The 15,911-nt window shown below is 38.3% G+C and overlaps 2 protein-coding genes across 3 annotated transcripts in view; both read left to right on the top strand.

Moving 5' to 3' along the window:
- Nucleotides 1-6,276: 6,276 nt before the first annotated feature.
- The window catches only part of SYN2 (Rad21/Rec8-like family protein), a 37,827-nt gene continuing 28,192 nt past the window's right edge, over nucleotides 6,277-15,911 (top strand). For both annotated transcript variants that reach the window (XM_088116478.1, XM_088116477.1), the window contains exons 1-5: nucleotides 6,277-6,375; nucleotides 6,466-6,626; nucleotides 8,274-8,526; nucleotides 8,621-8,664; nucleotides 8,752-8,798. In XM_088116478.1, the coding sequence (XP_087972604.1) occupies nucleotides 6,509-6,626; nucleotides 8,274-8,526; nucleotides 8,621-8,664; nucleotides 8,752-8,798 (462 nt within the window). In that variant the 5' untranslated portion in view covers nucleotides 6,277-6,375; nucleotides 6,466-6,508. The remainder of the gene's footprint in view (nucleotides 6,376-6,465; nucleotides 6,627-8,273; nucleotides 8,527-8,620; nucleotides 8,665-8,751; nucleotides 8,799-15,911) is intronic.
- On the top strand, nucleotides 13,661-15,514 carry LOC148197823 (uncharacterized). Its single transcript, XM_088116484.1, has one exon. The coding sequence runs from the start codon at nucleotides 14,355-14,357 to the stop codon at nucleotides 15,471-15,473; it is 1,119 nt and encodes a 372-aa protein (XP_087972610.1). The 5' UTR covers nucleotides 13,661-14,354; the 3' UTR covers nucleotides 15,474-15,514.

Here is a 15,911-nt window from a genome sequence, read left to right as displayed (position 1 = left end):
CATTTGTTATTCGATGGATCACTTACGTAGAATATTTGTCTTGCTTGACTAGCCATGATAAATGGTTCATCAGTGTAATTCATCTTGTTCAAGTCTACCAATGTGATACCAAGGTCATCCATCATGACACCAGAATTTATATCAACCCATTTACACTTGAAAACTGGTACTCTAAAAGTGACGTAATCAACTTCCCATATTTCTTGTATTATTCCAAAATAATTGATGGATGCTGTGATTGGATTTTTGTCTTTAGAACTAGCAAAGTGCACAGCCTCAGCTTGTAGTGTGACGCCACTATTTTGAACTCTGCTTTTGTCATCTTCTACCTTTGTCTGAAACGAAATATTGTTTATATAGTACCCACCATATGTAATGACCTCTGTGTTCGGCCCACGAGATAACCTCAATAAAGTTTCAGAAACATGTGGAGTCGCATACATCTTTTTCTTAAACCATCCCAAGAAGGTTTTCACATGTTCATTAAGATGCCATTTTTCACTCATTTTTGGGTTTGCTGCCTTTATTTCATTAACGTGGTCAGAAATGTAAGGAATCACATCAATAGTGTTGTTTAAGACGTACAAATGAGCTTGGTCAATTTCTTTTCTGCTAACACTTTGAATTCTCACACCTCGAACACCCTTACCTTCACATTTTCCTTCATTTTTGCTCTTGGGAAGACCGACGGGTTCACAAGATGGCATATAACTTGAACAAAATTCAATGGCTTCTTCTGCAACGTATCGCTCTATGATTGAAGCTTCTGGTCTATACTGATTCTTGACATATCCCTTTAAGATCTTCATGTATCTTTCAACTGGGTACATCCACCTTAAGAAGACCGGCCCACATATTCGAATTTCTCTGACTAGATGAACAATCAAATGTACCATGATGTCAAAAAAGGAAGGTGGAAAATACATCTCCAATTGACATAGTAGTCTTATTCCCTCATTTTCCAATTCATCTAAACCTCGAGGGTCAACAACTTTCTTGCAAATGGCATTAAAGAAAAAACTCAGACGTGTCAGAATACCCCTAACAGAAGGAGGTAATATACCTCGAATAACAACTGGTAACAACTGTTGCATCAATACATGACAATCGTGAGACTTTAAACCAACTAGCTTTAAGTCTTGCATAGACACCAGGTTACTAATATTTGAAGAATAACCTTGCGGAACCTTCACACTTCTTAAACAGTTACAAAAACTTTGTTTTTCTTTTTTGGAAAGTGTGTGACAGGCTGGGGGCAGATAGGTGCGTCTTCCTATTATCTGTGGATGTAACTCAGATCGGATTCCCATGTCAGCCAAATCTTGTCTTGCTTTTATTCCATCTTTGCTCTTCCCTTTGACGTTTAATAAAGTTCCGATAACACTGTCACAAACATTTTTCTCAACGTGCATCACATCAATACAATGTCTAACATCAAGTTCACACCAATATGGAAGCTTAAAAAATATCGATCGTTTCTTCCAAATGTTCTTTGCAGAGGTACTTTTATGATGTTTTCCAAACACAATGTCAATGTTTTTCACTTCGTTGTACACCTCTTCACCATTCCGGGGTCTGCACACAACCTCATCCTCAGCACTTCCATTAAATGCTTTTTTCAATCTACGATAAGGATGATTACGAGGAAGAAATTTTCGATGTCTTGTATATACTGTCTTCTGACCATGCTTCAACTGAAGGTAACTAGTGTTTTCTTCACATATGGGACATGCAAAATGACCTTTAACACTATAACCGCTCAAGTTTCCATATGCTGGGAAATCATTTATAGTGCAAAACAACATTGCACGCAAACGGAACTGTTCCTGAACATGTGAGTCAAACACGTCGATGCCTTCTTCCCACAACAATTTCAAATCATCAATTAAAGGTGCTAAGTAAACATCAATGTCATTTCCAGGTTGTCTAGGACCCGATATCATCATGGACAACATCACATATTTTCTCTTCATGCACAACGAAGGAGAAAGATTGTAAATCATCAACATAACTGGCCACGAACTGTGTTTGCTACTTAAGTTTCCATAAGGATTCATACCATCAGTTGCAAGTGCAAGCCTTAAGTTTCTTGGATCTGCACCAAATTCAGGGAATTTGTCATCAATCTTTTTCCATTGTGGAGAATCAGCAGGGTGTCGAAGAAGATTATCGCACTTTCTTTCGTCAGAGTGCCATTTAAGGTTCTTTGCATCTTCTTTAATAGAGAACATACGTTTGAACCTTGGTATTATAGGCAAATACCACATCACCTTAGCAGGTGCACCATCATTACCTTCATTACCAGTGACTCTGTCAGATTTCTTTTTAAAACGGGATAAACCACATGTTGGACAATACTTTAACGAAGCAAACTCCTTTGTGTACAAAACACAATCATTAGGACAAGCATGTATCTTTTGATATTCAAGACCCATTGGACATAAAATTTTTTTGGCCTCGTAATTACGAATAGGTAGAGTATTATTTTCTGGAAGCATCTCCTTCAACAACTCCAACAACTCGGTGAAACTTTTATCGGTCCATCCATTCCTTGCTTTTAAACTAAACAACTTTAAAGTTGAAGACAGACGTGTAAAGTTCGAGCATCCTGGAAAAACGGTTGCTCTGAATCATTAATAAGAGAATCATACAAATTAGCCCTTCCAAAATTATCTTCACCGACATCACGTATCATGTCCTCTAAATGGTCACTCATCCATTCTTCCACATAATCCGTTCCTCGTGACGTGGTAGGCTGCTCCAGTAGTTCTCCATGCCAAGTCCAAACGGTATAAGTCCTCATTATGCCGTACATGAATAGATGGTCACGCACATTGCCTAAGTCTTGCCATATTTGATTAAGACAACGCACACAAGGACAAAAAGATGTCCCGTTGACAGACTTAGCATTTTGTTCAACGTATTGCAAGAACTTCGAAACACCCTTCTCATATTCTTCACTGATGCGACGTTCCTTCATCCAGCTTCGATCCATACTATGTTCGTAAAATCATCAGTTCAAGTGTTTTAACTCTCACAAGGTTAGGCCCTACCCATTCAAAAAAACTAATTTTCATAATTTGCTCAGCCACGTGCATTGAAGTCTACATCATAAAATTGATAAGATTTCGGCAGCATTTCGCATTGGTCTCCGAAATACACGAAATGAGAGTAGTCAACGATGACCACAATCAAATATGCATCCGGAGAACAACACAAGTACTGAACCGAAATTTTATCAATCTTATCCTTAAACTCCAATTGACATGGTATTGCAAATTATGGAAATTAATTTTCTCAAACTGTCCAATCGGACAATTCAAAATTTAACACAAACGATTAAAAGATTAATCGTTTGTCTTAAATTTCAAACGGGAACTAAGTGTCACTCAATGATTTGATACTTATAATAACACAACTAATACAGATATAATCAAAAGCCAATTACACAGTCATGTTTTACAGTAAAAAACGTGCATTCACAAAACTCAATTACATGCATACAAAAAATTTTCAACCAACAAGCTAACCTGAAAAGTAGATTCGAAATGAAAAGGAGGAAAACGGAGGAGTGAACGACCTAAAACGCAGTCCAAAAACAGTCAAAGAAGCCGGCCAAGAACACGCAAGAGTCTGCAAAAAAACGGACCGAAAACAATTTTTAATCGGTTCAAATCAAAGGTATTTCATCACAGAGTAATGTAATCGGATTGAAACTCAATTTAAATGGTCCAAAAACGAGAAAACGCACCTGGAAATCAATGGCGCAGCAGCGTTTTGCGGAGGAAGACGATGAACAGTGTTTTTGCGTTTCCAAAGGTTAACTGGTCACGGGTTCGTGGGAGCACGATTTATAGTCTTCGACGTCCGGCACGCTGGTGGACGGACGTCTATAATATTATAGACGTCCGGTTCGTCACTAATATGACGTCTTTGAGGATTTAAAAATGATATTCGCGGGTGGGTTTAAACGTCCGTCCTGGGTTGCGCCGGACGTCTATAATATGATAAACGTCAGTTTGTTGGGGCTGACGTCTATTATACCAAACAACTGAACGTTTCAACTCCCCATGGCAGCCCATAAACGTCCGTCCTAGGAGGGCACGAACGTCTATAATATTATAAACGTCCGGCCCCCCAGATTGGACGTTTAAGGACCTGAAGAGAATTAAATACCCAACCACCCTGTCAGTACATTAAACGTCCGGTATGCGGGGACGGACGTTTATACAATTATAGACGTCCGGGCCCTCCCAGGACGAACGTTTAAGGTCCCTACTTGGGGAATTGAAACGTTCAGTTGTCAGCCTCGTAGACGTCCGTCCCCCTGACACGGACGTTTAATGGCTGCCATGGGTACTTGAAAACGTTCAGCTTATAAACGTTCAGTTGTCAGCCTATTAAACGTCCGTCACCTAGGACGGACGTTCACTCAAGTATAAACGTCCGTCTCGGCCAGGGACTGACGTTCAAAGGCTACACATGGTTTTCACTGTTCAGCCTATTAAACGTCCGTCACCTAGGACAAACGTTCACTCAAGTATAAACGTCCGTCTCGACCAGGGACGGACGTTCAAAGGCTACACATGGTTTTCACTGTTCAGCCTATTAAACGTCCGTCACCTAGGACGGACGTTCACTCAAGTATAAACGTCTGTCTCGGCCAGGGACGGACGTTCAAAGGCTACACATGGTTTTCACTGCTCAGCCTATTAAACATCCGTCACCTAGGACGGACGTTCGAAGGCTACACATGGTTTTCACTGTTCAGCTTATAAACGTTCAGTTGTCAGCCTATTAAACGTCCGTCACCTAGGACGGACGTTCACTCAAGTATAAACGTCCGTCTCGGCCAGGGACGGACGTTCAAAGGTACACATTGTTTTCACTGTTCAGCCTATTAAACGTCCGTCACCTAGGACGGACGTTCACTCAAGTATAAACGTCCGTCTCGGTCAGGGACGGACGTTCAAAGGCTACACATGGTTTTCAATGTTCAGCTTATAAAACGTCAGTCACCAAGGACGGACGTTCAAAGGTAACACATGGTTTTCACTTTTCACCTTATAAACGTTCAGTTGTCAGCCTATTAAACGTCCGTCACATAGGACGGACGTTCACGCAAGTATAAACGTCCGTCTCGGCCAAGAACGGACGTTTAAAGGGCTGACATGTGTTCAGTTGTCAGCCTATTAAACGTCCGTCACCTAGGACGGACGTTCATAACATTATAAACGTCCGTCTCGACAAGGGACGGACGTTCAAAGGGCTGACACGTGTTCACTTGTTCAGCTTATTAAACGTCCCTCACCAAGGACGGACGTTCATAACATTATAAACGTCCGTCTCGACCAAGGACGGACGTTCAAAGGCTGACAGGGGTTCACTTGTTCAGCCTATTAAACGTCCGTCTGCCAAAGCCGGACGTCTATAATATTATACACGTCCGGCTCGACCAAGGACGGACGTCTCGAGTTCCACTTATTTACTAATATGCCACCGGTCAATTATATACGTTGGGGCTTTTGTGGACAGACGTCTATTGATTGACGTTAAAAGCCCTTTCTGCACTAGTGAACATCTATACTCTTCGTTAATAATTTAGACGAAAAAAGGACTAAATTTGACAAAATTTACAAAATTGGAGACGAAATTGAATGCAGAAAAAAATGAGAACCAAAATTAAACAAAATTAAACAAAGTGAACCAAAATAAAGACTAAAATAATAATTGTCTTAAAATTATGTTTTCAGTAGCATTTATTTTTTTAAGGGAAATTCAAAACTACACTTTTTAAGAAAATCACTTAACAACTTATATCATTAATTAAATAATTATATTTATACCATAATAATCAATAAAAATAAAATAGAATTACATTAAATTATTAAGGAGTATGTAAAATATATGGAATGTCTACCTACCTATTATTGATTTCTTTTATGGTCTTCAATGTATTGATTCAAAAACAGACATTTTCTAATTCAATTTTTAACTATTTTATTAATGACATCCCATTATTAAAAATAATAATATCATATTTTATTGTCAATAAAAATTTAAATAACATGTTGCCGTTAAGGTAAAGTAGCAATTCACAAACACTTCCATTTTATCTATATTTATTATACATTTACTTTCTCTTTTTGTCTCTTTCTTTTTATTACATCACATTTTAGACATTTATTGAAATATTTTTATTTATAAAAATTCAACTGAAAGTACTCAAATTATAAGATTATTAAAATTCAATTAATTCTTTTATGTTTATGTATTCGGCGGTGATGTAAGTGTTTTTCCGTTAACTAGTAGGTGTTTGTGTGAAGACTGAAGAACTTCTTACTGACCATAGTAGTCGATCGTTTTGCAATCAAGGTACACATTCTTCAAGAAACGAGCACTTAGCAGAAGACCATGATAAAACCTTATTCTCATCACATAGTTCCTTTTCATTCTTTGAAACAGGTACACCCACTTTGCAGGGTGGAGTGGAACCAAAGAGAAATAGATGTTGAAGGCCAAGTTCCTTCTTCGTTTTGGAAGTAATCCTGTGCGGGTTGCGGCTTTCAGCTTCAAGAAACTCAGGAAAATTCAGGTCCTTGATACCGACATTTCTTCTGCTGTTGGTTAGTCTTCTCTCTCTCTCTCTCATTCTTTACGTGATAAAATTGCAAATGCTTTCTGTCTTACTTCGAAAAACATCCAAAATTTTGGTTGGCTTGTTTCGTTTTTCATTGGTATACATGAAATTCTGTTTTTTCTGTTGTTGTTGCTATTGTGTTTTTTGTTCCATGAGTGGTTATGGCGGCTTAAATTTTGTATTTGTTTATGTTCTTTTGTATTTGTGAGTAGTTTGGGGAATGGTCCGAAAAGGGGTAGTTTTAGCTGAGGTTAGTTACAAAATTGTGGATGTAGGTTTGCTGGCCACGGAAAATTAGTGGTGGAAAACAGTTTTTGTTTATGGAGTTTTGAATTATTTATTGCTTCCAAGATACCCTTTGGCTTTTGGTTTAGCAGAATGGTTTTAACCCTGTAGGCAAAACATGTTGCCGTTAAGGTAAATACGATGAAGCTTCTGCGGCTTTAGAGCTTTCTTTAATACACAATTTTAATTATTGTGTGCAATTTACATGTCTATTATATATATGAAGCGATTATCCTAATCATAATTCCTCTTTGTGTGGAAGTTATTGGCGTTGAATTCAAGTTTAAGGAGAACAACTAGTGACAATGATGAATGTGGTTGCGGTCACATTGATTGAAAGTTGAAAAGAAAATCTGTTTTCGTGAAACGAGTCTGATTGTACTGATAGTATGTAATTGTACAGATATATGCGAGAAGTTAACAGTAGCCAAGTAGGGTATCAAATACTAACTGAAAGACAGGTAACAGTGATCTAAACCACAATCATATACGAGCATGGATAGATGTTGCAAAAGTGTTATTTGATACTTGTATCAGCAAACATTGTCAACAACTTATTGAAAGGGGTAATGATTATAGGATGTTATGGTATATTTCCTATGGAGTTAAAAATAGGGATGAAAATTTATTAATCAGTTTTTGCTGGTGGGATAGTAGCAGACCAAATTAAATTTCCCCAGCCATTTGGCTATGCAAAATATTGCTTCTAACCTAGTCTCATAAAAGGAAAAAATACAGATATTGACTACATTTTGTCTTTGACATTATTCTTTTAGGACATAAACTACCAGTTTTGTTAACTTCAATGATCAATTCGCTGATACATTAACTAATCTCCTCTGTAGGCCGTGGGTTGATTTTGTATCTTAAGCTTGGTGTCTGTGACATACATGCTCGAGCTTTAGGGATGCATAAAATTGATTTTATTTACTCTTAACTTCTTCTAATTCTTTAGTCATTCATGATGGATTTTTTAGTCATGTTGATTATGTGTGGAGCTGTATATTTGCCAAGGGGAAAGGTCTTGGGGCCAAGGACCCCACTGCCCAGTGTTCTTGGAGCTACCCATGCAGCAATTATAATATGTAGAATTTTAATTTTTCTTGACTGGGTTAAATATTAAAAATGCTTTCCCTAATAAATTTTATTAAAGCTAATAAACTGGTTAATTGTATTAGAAGTTTGTAAGAACACTTTTTTATGGATTATGTTTGATGGTGGTTGGTCCTGTTACTCCCAAAAACTGTTAAGAATTTTTTTGTTTCTGTTTATAATCCACCTTGTGAAATCCAGATTAACTTTATGCTATTGTTTTGCCATTTTTATTTATTTTATTTTCCCTCTGCAGACAAAATTTTGCAAGAAATGGATGTTGTATCCTATAGAGTACTAGGCTATCTTCTTCTCGGCATTGTCAGAATATACTCGAGAAAGGTTGAATATGCACTTGATGATTGCAAGGAGATGCTCATTAACGTTAATAAATTTGTGGACAATAGAGAAGACTTTGCCCATGTGGAAACCTTGCGTATATGTGTTAGTATACCTGAGAGATTACAGTTGGATGCTTTTGAGTTGGATGTACTTGAAGATACTGGCAAGTAAGGTTTTACTAGATTATAACATACAAATTACATGCTTTTGGAATTTTATTTTGGTTTTGAGCATTTCATTGCTTATCTTTTAATGTTTCAGAGACCATACTGCTCTTCCAGAAGAAATTACTATTAGAGACAAAGGTACTAAAATTCTTTCACTATTTTACTTTTATAGTAAATTTAATGTTATCCTATTTTTTGAGTAATATATGCTGTGAAATGCAACAGAGGTTGTGTGTAAAACTGGGGATTTTGGGCTGTTTTCTCAAGAGAAGGTATGCATTCCATAGTTCTTCATAGGTATCAAATTGTAGTGTCTCAATTCTTTATCTGAATAATGTTTATTCTATTTTATCCACGCAATTATTTTTGTTTCTGTTTGTCTTGGGCTGTTCACTAAGATATTGTCTAATAAATGCTTTTCCGTGAGTATATAGGTCTGTTTCTGTTGGATTCAAGAAATAAACACATTTAATTCTAGATAAATTATAGAATCATCTTACTGTATTTAGTTAAGATTTTAGTATAAAAATAAAAAAATACTGGGTTTCCTTAAAATAGATTTCTTTCAAAACACCAAAATCAACAACCTCAACCCGTTATTGCCTTGTGCAAGTTGTCAAACTATAACTGGCACACCATTGGATAAAACTGCTTTACTCGAAATTAATGTAAAAATAACTTCCTAATGCAGAGGTATAACTGCCTAATTTTTGTTATGGCTTATCAATGCCTTGTGTTACACAAGAAGCCTTGCACTAAGTACTGAAATAAAGTAATTGTTCCTAGCAACTCAGCTATGAATTTGGTCCCAACAATGCAACCTTTTTATCTTCATCTCTCAAAATAAGCATTCTTAAAGTTTTTTCATGATACCCATGATGTGGCCATAATAATGGTTGGCAACATTGAAAACGATAAACTTCTTTCTAAAATTTTCTCAAGTTAAACAAACAAAATGTTTTGAACAATGAATTTTCTTTTGAATTACCACTAGTATAACATCTTCCCAGTTCCCACTGTATCTCTATCAGCTTTAACCCTTTTTAAAGAAAAAAAATGTTGTTCTCGGGTTGAATTAGGATTCAAATCTCACTGGTTATAACAGCCCAGACCCAGTGTTCTGGTGCTAAACCACACCGAACAGAAAGTTGACTATTTCCTTTTTTTTTTTTCTCTAAGCCTAGCATTATAAATATAAAATTTGTTGTTTATCTGTTTGTCTAAATGAATGACAGTGGGCACAATTTGTGGATCACGAGTCCTAAATTTTCTTCTACATACTAACCACATTCAAATCATTCATAAAACAATCCTAAAGTCAATTCTTCTGTAATCTGGGTAATTGGGCCTATGAACATTATAAATTGCTGCTCAAACTCCAACACACAATTTGTTTGATTGCAAGGCCGGTAATTGTTCATAGGGATTTTCTGTTCCATTACTAGAAAACCTATTCAATGGTTCCACCTTGAAAACCTCCAATGTTGATAGAGCCCAGGAACAACGGTCAGCTGGAGGACCAATTGTTGGGTCAACACAGCCCAAGGATTCTGAAACTTTACTCCAGAAAGAAGGAATCCTTGCAATCAGCAGCAGAGGTTGTAGTTGTTCACAATGGAGTGCTGATTGTAACAGAGGGAACAAAAAAATGGTGTGGCTCATAGGGTGCAGATAGCAAGATGAATTGAGAGTGAAATGGCTCGGTACCTACAGTTCTAGGAGCTGAGAGGTTTGTTGTGATTTCTAACTATACAAATACTTGTTCTTCCACATTTTCGGCATTCTGGTCTGTGTGAGTTTAATGCTAGTGTTTGGGTGAGTTTGTGTAATTATAGGCTTCCAGATCTAATCCAGTTTACATTAGTCCCTTCCATTCAAATCAAGCCCATGGACAATTTGAGTTCTGGTTTAGTCTTTTGCTTTTCAAAAAGGCCATGTTTATAAATACAATTAATTAAAAACTTTTCAACCCTAGCTTGCTACCTAATACGATCTTTCCCATGAAAATTGGGTAATTTCACTTTCCACTCTCTTTCTAAACGGATTTGAATCCCCATCTTCAAGGATGGATGAGTGACCAATGACATGACCTTGATTATGTAGTTGACTAGTTCTAGAATGGTTAAAACATCCTTCATGGTGTGTCTCCATTGATTGATTTTTGTTCTTGTTAGATATTTATATTGTGTCTTATGTCATTTTACATATTTATTTGTATTTGGGCTTAGCTCATATTTTCTTTATTATAAATGCATTATCCTATGTGTATTACCGAAGGGAGATTAACCCTATACCTAGTTTTTACTATATTCAACATGATATTTAGAGTTTACGTTCTCCACTTTTTTCGTCACCGCTGACACTGCACCCACCATCGCTGTTACTAGAGCCGCATGCACGGTTGTCGGAGCCGCCTCCACCGTTGCCAGAGTCGCCATCACCGTTGTTGGAGTTTAAGTTCAGATCGACAATCAAACTGTTTTGCTCGTCATGCCCAAGCGACAACCATGCCATCGAGATTGCCCTGATCGGAGTCCATACGCTAGTTCCACTGCTCTTATTGCATGCACAGGTATATCTTTTGTTGGCCTAACTCAGCCTCCTTCTCTTGGACCTTAGGTTCTCGACTCAAGTGCCATAGATCACTTTACTAGTAACAAATATTGGTCACCATTTTCAGACCAAAGATCTTGGGAAACTCAGATACTTCTTGGGTATTGAGATAGGACAATCCAACAATGGTATTGTTATAACTCAAAGGAAGTATCCATTGGATATTTTAGAGAAAACTTGGTTGACGAATTCTAAACCTGTTGACATACCCATGGATCCTAATACCAAACATCTTCCAAATTAGGGAGAGCCTTTCTCAAATCCTGAGCAATATAGAATATTAGTTGAAAAATTGAATTATCTTAATGTTACTCATCCTGACATTTCCTTTGCAATCAATGTGGTGAGCTAATTCCTCAATTCCCCATGTGAAGATCATTGGAATACAGTTATTCATATATTAAAATACATTAAAGATCTCCTATAAAAGGTTTGTTATATGGTTCCAATAACCATATAAAAGTTCTTTGTTATTAGGTTTAATCAGTTCGGAGGTCCCTATTTGTGCAGATTTGTGTCAATTAGGTCATCGTATTTTCAAAGAACTCAATTAGGTTCCTTTTTATGTAAAATTGAGTCAATTATGGCCTTGTCGCTAATTGTTGTGGACGATGTTAAATTTGTTGCCTGGTGGCATGCTGAGCTAGCATTTAATAAGCATGTGACACAGTACGAAGTCATTACTTGGATTTATTTTAAGGGTGGATTTATTTTAAGTTTTAAATAAAATCCCTGTTACCTCTCTCACTTTCTCTCCGGTGCCATGGAATCGAGTAACCCTATCGCCTCCTCGTCGATCTGACTAGAAGCCCTAGTTTCCAAATCGGAAGGAAGCTCCTGGCGGCACACCTTTCCTAGCCTTCTCCATATCCTGATTTGCACATTGTCACGGAATTGGCCAAAAGTATCTTGCAACAAAGCAGCAAAAACACTGCCCCAAGCACCAGCACCAACACTCACAATTCTCAAAGGATCACCATCATCCTTCCCAACAAGGCTGCGAACATCATCAAGCTTCTCCTCTGAACCATTGCAGGCCTTTTGATCAGAGGTTTGTGTTACCGCTAAGATGTAAAATAAACTGCAAAATCATATCTTTCTGGTGGATATGCATGGATAAAAAACTAACTCATTTTCAGATTTTCGGACAAAAATTCTCCACTCCGAAACTTTAGTTCAAATAGATGAATGAATGAAATATATCATACAATAACCACTAAAAAGATGCCCCTTTTGGCTTTCTAGACAGCTCACATGCCCAAAATCCAGAGGCAAAAAAACAAAAATATAAAATGTAAAAACTGTTTTCTCCTTCTAGAGTTGTTTATCTACCCTGCGAAGAACGCAGCCACAACCAGTAAAAAACAAAGCAGAATACAAAACACCCTTAACTTTTCTGTGGGGTTAAAGGGTGAGCGGTTGCCAGCGGCATCGCGACGGCGACAGCGGAATCCCTGTCGACGGAGCGAAAGATGGTTGTCGGGGAAAGGGCTGAGATGGTGGTGCGGCGAGGTGTTGGTGCGAATCTCTTCAACGAAGCCACTCTGGCAGTGGGGGCAGGCGATGGTGGCCTGAACGAAGCGGGTACAGTTGTAGCACCAATACGACGGCGTTCCGTGATGCGTGTCGGAATTCATGTTTTTGATGAAAATAAATCAATTCTATGTAAGGAGACCTCACTCTGCCACATGCTTTATAATTGCTAGCTCAGCATGCCACCAGGAAACAAATTTAACGCCGTCCACAACCATTAATGGCAAGGTCATAATTGACTCAATTTTACAGAAAAAGGTACCTAATTGAGCTATTTGAAAATACGAGGACCTAATTGACATGAATCTACACAAATAGGGATCTCCAAAATGATTAAACCTTGTTATTAATATGCTTATCGGGCAGGATCTCCTCCTGATAGCAAATCTACTTCCCGATATTATGTCTCTATTGGTGGTAACTTTATCTCTTGGAAGAACAAGAAACAAAGCATTGTGACAAGATCTAGTGCAAAAGCATAATATAAAGCTATGGCCTCAGTCACTTGTGAACTTGTTTGGCTTAAACAATTGCTTAAAGAGTTGCAATTTGTAGATAGATGTCACTCAAATGACACTTATATGTGACAAATAGGCAGTATTTCATATTAGTTCTAATACTTTTTTTCATGAGAGGACCAAGCACGTTGAGATTGATTGTCATTTCATTCGAGAAAAGATTGTATCTGGAAACATCAAGACCGAGTTTGTTAACTCAAGTGATCAATTAGCAGATATTTTCGCTAAGTCTTTATTAGGACTTAAAATTGATTATGTTGTAATTAGAGGAAAATCTTCCTAATTAGAAAAAATATCTATAGAATCTTCCTAATTAGAGAAAATATCTGTAAAATCTTCCTAATTAGAGAAAATATCTGGAGAATTTTCTAGTTTTTATTTAGTATATTGTTTCCTTATTTTCCTTTTTTAGAAGATTAGTGTTAGAATAATTACTGTTATATATCATCATTAAGGCTTGTCTGCTAGACCATTAATGAGTCATACCTAGTTCTGTACCTAGAGGTCTAGTGCAGACTCTTGATGTTCCATGTACTCTTGTGTTTTCAATATATATAGAAGATAATGAGAGGGATCAGTCAAGCCCTCAAGAATATATTTTATCAGTTTTAATCTCAAGTTGGTATCAGAGAAGGTTCATCCTGCTCTGGTTTCTGTCCTGGGTTGTCCACCAGCATTGTCATTGTTGTTCGCATTTGTCCGGTGCCCTTTGCCGTTGTCTGCGGTTGTCTTGTCACTATCTGCAGCTGTCAACTGCAGTTTGAAGCTCTTCAACTTGGTTCTCTGCCATCTCGCATCTGCCCGCCGCCGTTCGCCGCCGTCTGCCGTCACTGTTCCGTCCGGCGACCACTGGATCTGGTTCGTCTCTTCACGCGACGACCACCCCCACCGGTGCCGGAGTCTGATTCTCCTCCACGCTCCGCCACGCGCAACTTCTTTGTGCGCTGCGAACAGGCGCGTACTGTTCACGAGCCGCCCTCTGCCCGTCGGAAACTCATCGTGAAACCAACATAGTTGTCGCCTGAGCCTCCTCTCTTTGTTCTGACCCTCAAAACCTTACTTCAGTGAAGTCCAGAAGGTCCCCTTGAAGAAAACCCTAAGAAACCCTCTAGGGTTTTCTGGTTCCTCACTGTCGCGCTTTTCCTTCTCCTATTTTTATCAAGAATGGCGTCTAGAAGTGTTCTTTCTTTCTCTGGAAGTCCCTCAATTACTTCCGAAAAGCTAAACGGAAAGAATTATCTGTCTTGGTCTGCTGCCGTGGAAATGTGGTTCCTCGGTCAAGGACATTATGACCACCTTGAGCAGGATGGAAGCCAAGTGCCTTCTGAAAAAGCTGAACAATGGAAACAAGCAAATTTCCAATTGTGTGCCCTATTGTGGCAATCTGTGGAACCCCGACTTTTGATATCTCTTAGAGCCTTCAAAACATGTCACTCTTTTTGGAAGAAAGCTCAAAGCATTTATGCTAATGATATTCAACGTCTGTATGATACAACAAACAAGCTTGCATGTCTCAAAATGACAGACCATGATATGGTCTCCTTCATGACTGAAGCCCAAGCAGCTGTGGAAGAGTTGAGAATGTTCTTGGAAGTGGAATCTTCGGAAGACATCAAGAAGAAGCTTGACAAGTATTATATGGTGATGATCCTCCGTGCTTTACATCCAGATTTGAATCATATCAGAGATCAACTTCTGACAAGTCATGAGGTCCCTTCCTTGGAAGCCTTGACCACACGTCTTCTTCATGTTCCAGTGCCTCAATCTCAGGAAGCTCATGAAACAATGGAACCATCTGTCATGGTTGCCACGCGAGGAAGAGGAGGACGTGGCACTAGAGGAGGAGGACGTGGAGGTCGGGGACGTCCACAGTGCACTTACTGTAAGAGGGTGGGTCACACCCAAGAAAAGTGCTACTCCTTGCATGGTTTTCCTTCTAAAACAGCCAATATCTCTAAGGCTGAAACTCCCACTTCCAACTCCAAGTTCACTGAGGAAGAGTATCAAGAGTATCTGCGATTAAAGTCTAACAGTTTGGCACATTCATCTCAATCCCCAAGTACATCCACAGCTTGCATTTCTCAATCCATGGAAGGTCAAAATTCATGGGTAATTGACTCGGATGCTTCTGATCACATCTCTGGTAATACCTCATTGTTCTCAACCCTTTCCCTCCAAGAAAACCCCCATTTCATTACCCTTGTAAATGGCACTAAAACTTGTTCAAAGGGAGTTGGTCAAGTCTCCCTCTCTAACTCTGAAATCTGTTCTTTTTGTCCCTAACTGTCCATTCAATTTAATTTCCTTAAGTCAGTTAACCAAAATGTTACATTGTTCAATAACTTTTGATTCAAAATCTTTTGTTATACAGGAGCGTGGCTCGGGGAGACAGATTGGAGAAGGATATGAAGCTGGAGGTTTATACCATTTTGGATCTCGTCCACGGGTATCCTGTGTTGCAGCTCTTTCCCCTAAAGTGTTACATGACCGATTTGGCCATCCTCACTTGTCAAAGTTAAAAAAGATGTGTCCTGAACTTAGTGGTCTTCAGACTTTAGAATGTGAGTCTTGTCAACTAGGAAAACATGTTAGATCTGTCTTTCCTAAAAGGTCTCAATCAATGTGTAATTCTAGTTTTTTTATTATTCATTTTGATGTCTGGGGACCTAGTCGCGTCTCTTCTTTTGGTTTTAGGTATTTTGTTACATTTATTGATGAGTA

This window comes from Vigna umbellata, chromosome 5 (assembly GCF_029865625.1).
Source record: "Vigna umbellata cultivar VRB3 chromosome 5, Vumbellata_1.0, whole genome shotgun sequence".
In the NCBI taxonomy this organism is placed as follows: domain Eukaryota; kingdom Viridiplantae; phylum Streptophyta; class Magnoliopsida; order Fabales; family Fabaceae; genus Vigna; species Vigna umbellata.
This window is presented reverse-complemented; position numbering and strand designations above follow the sequence as displayed.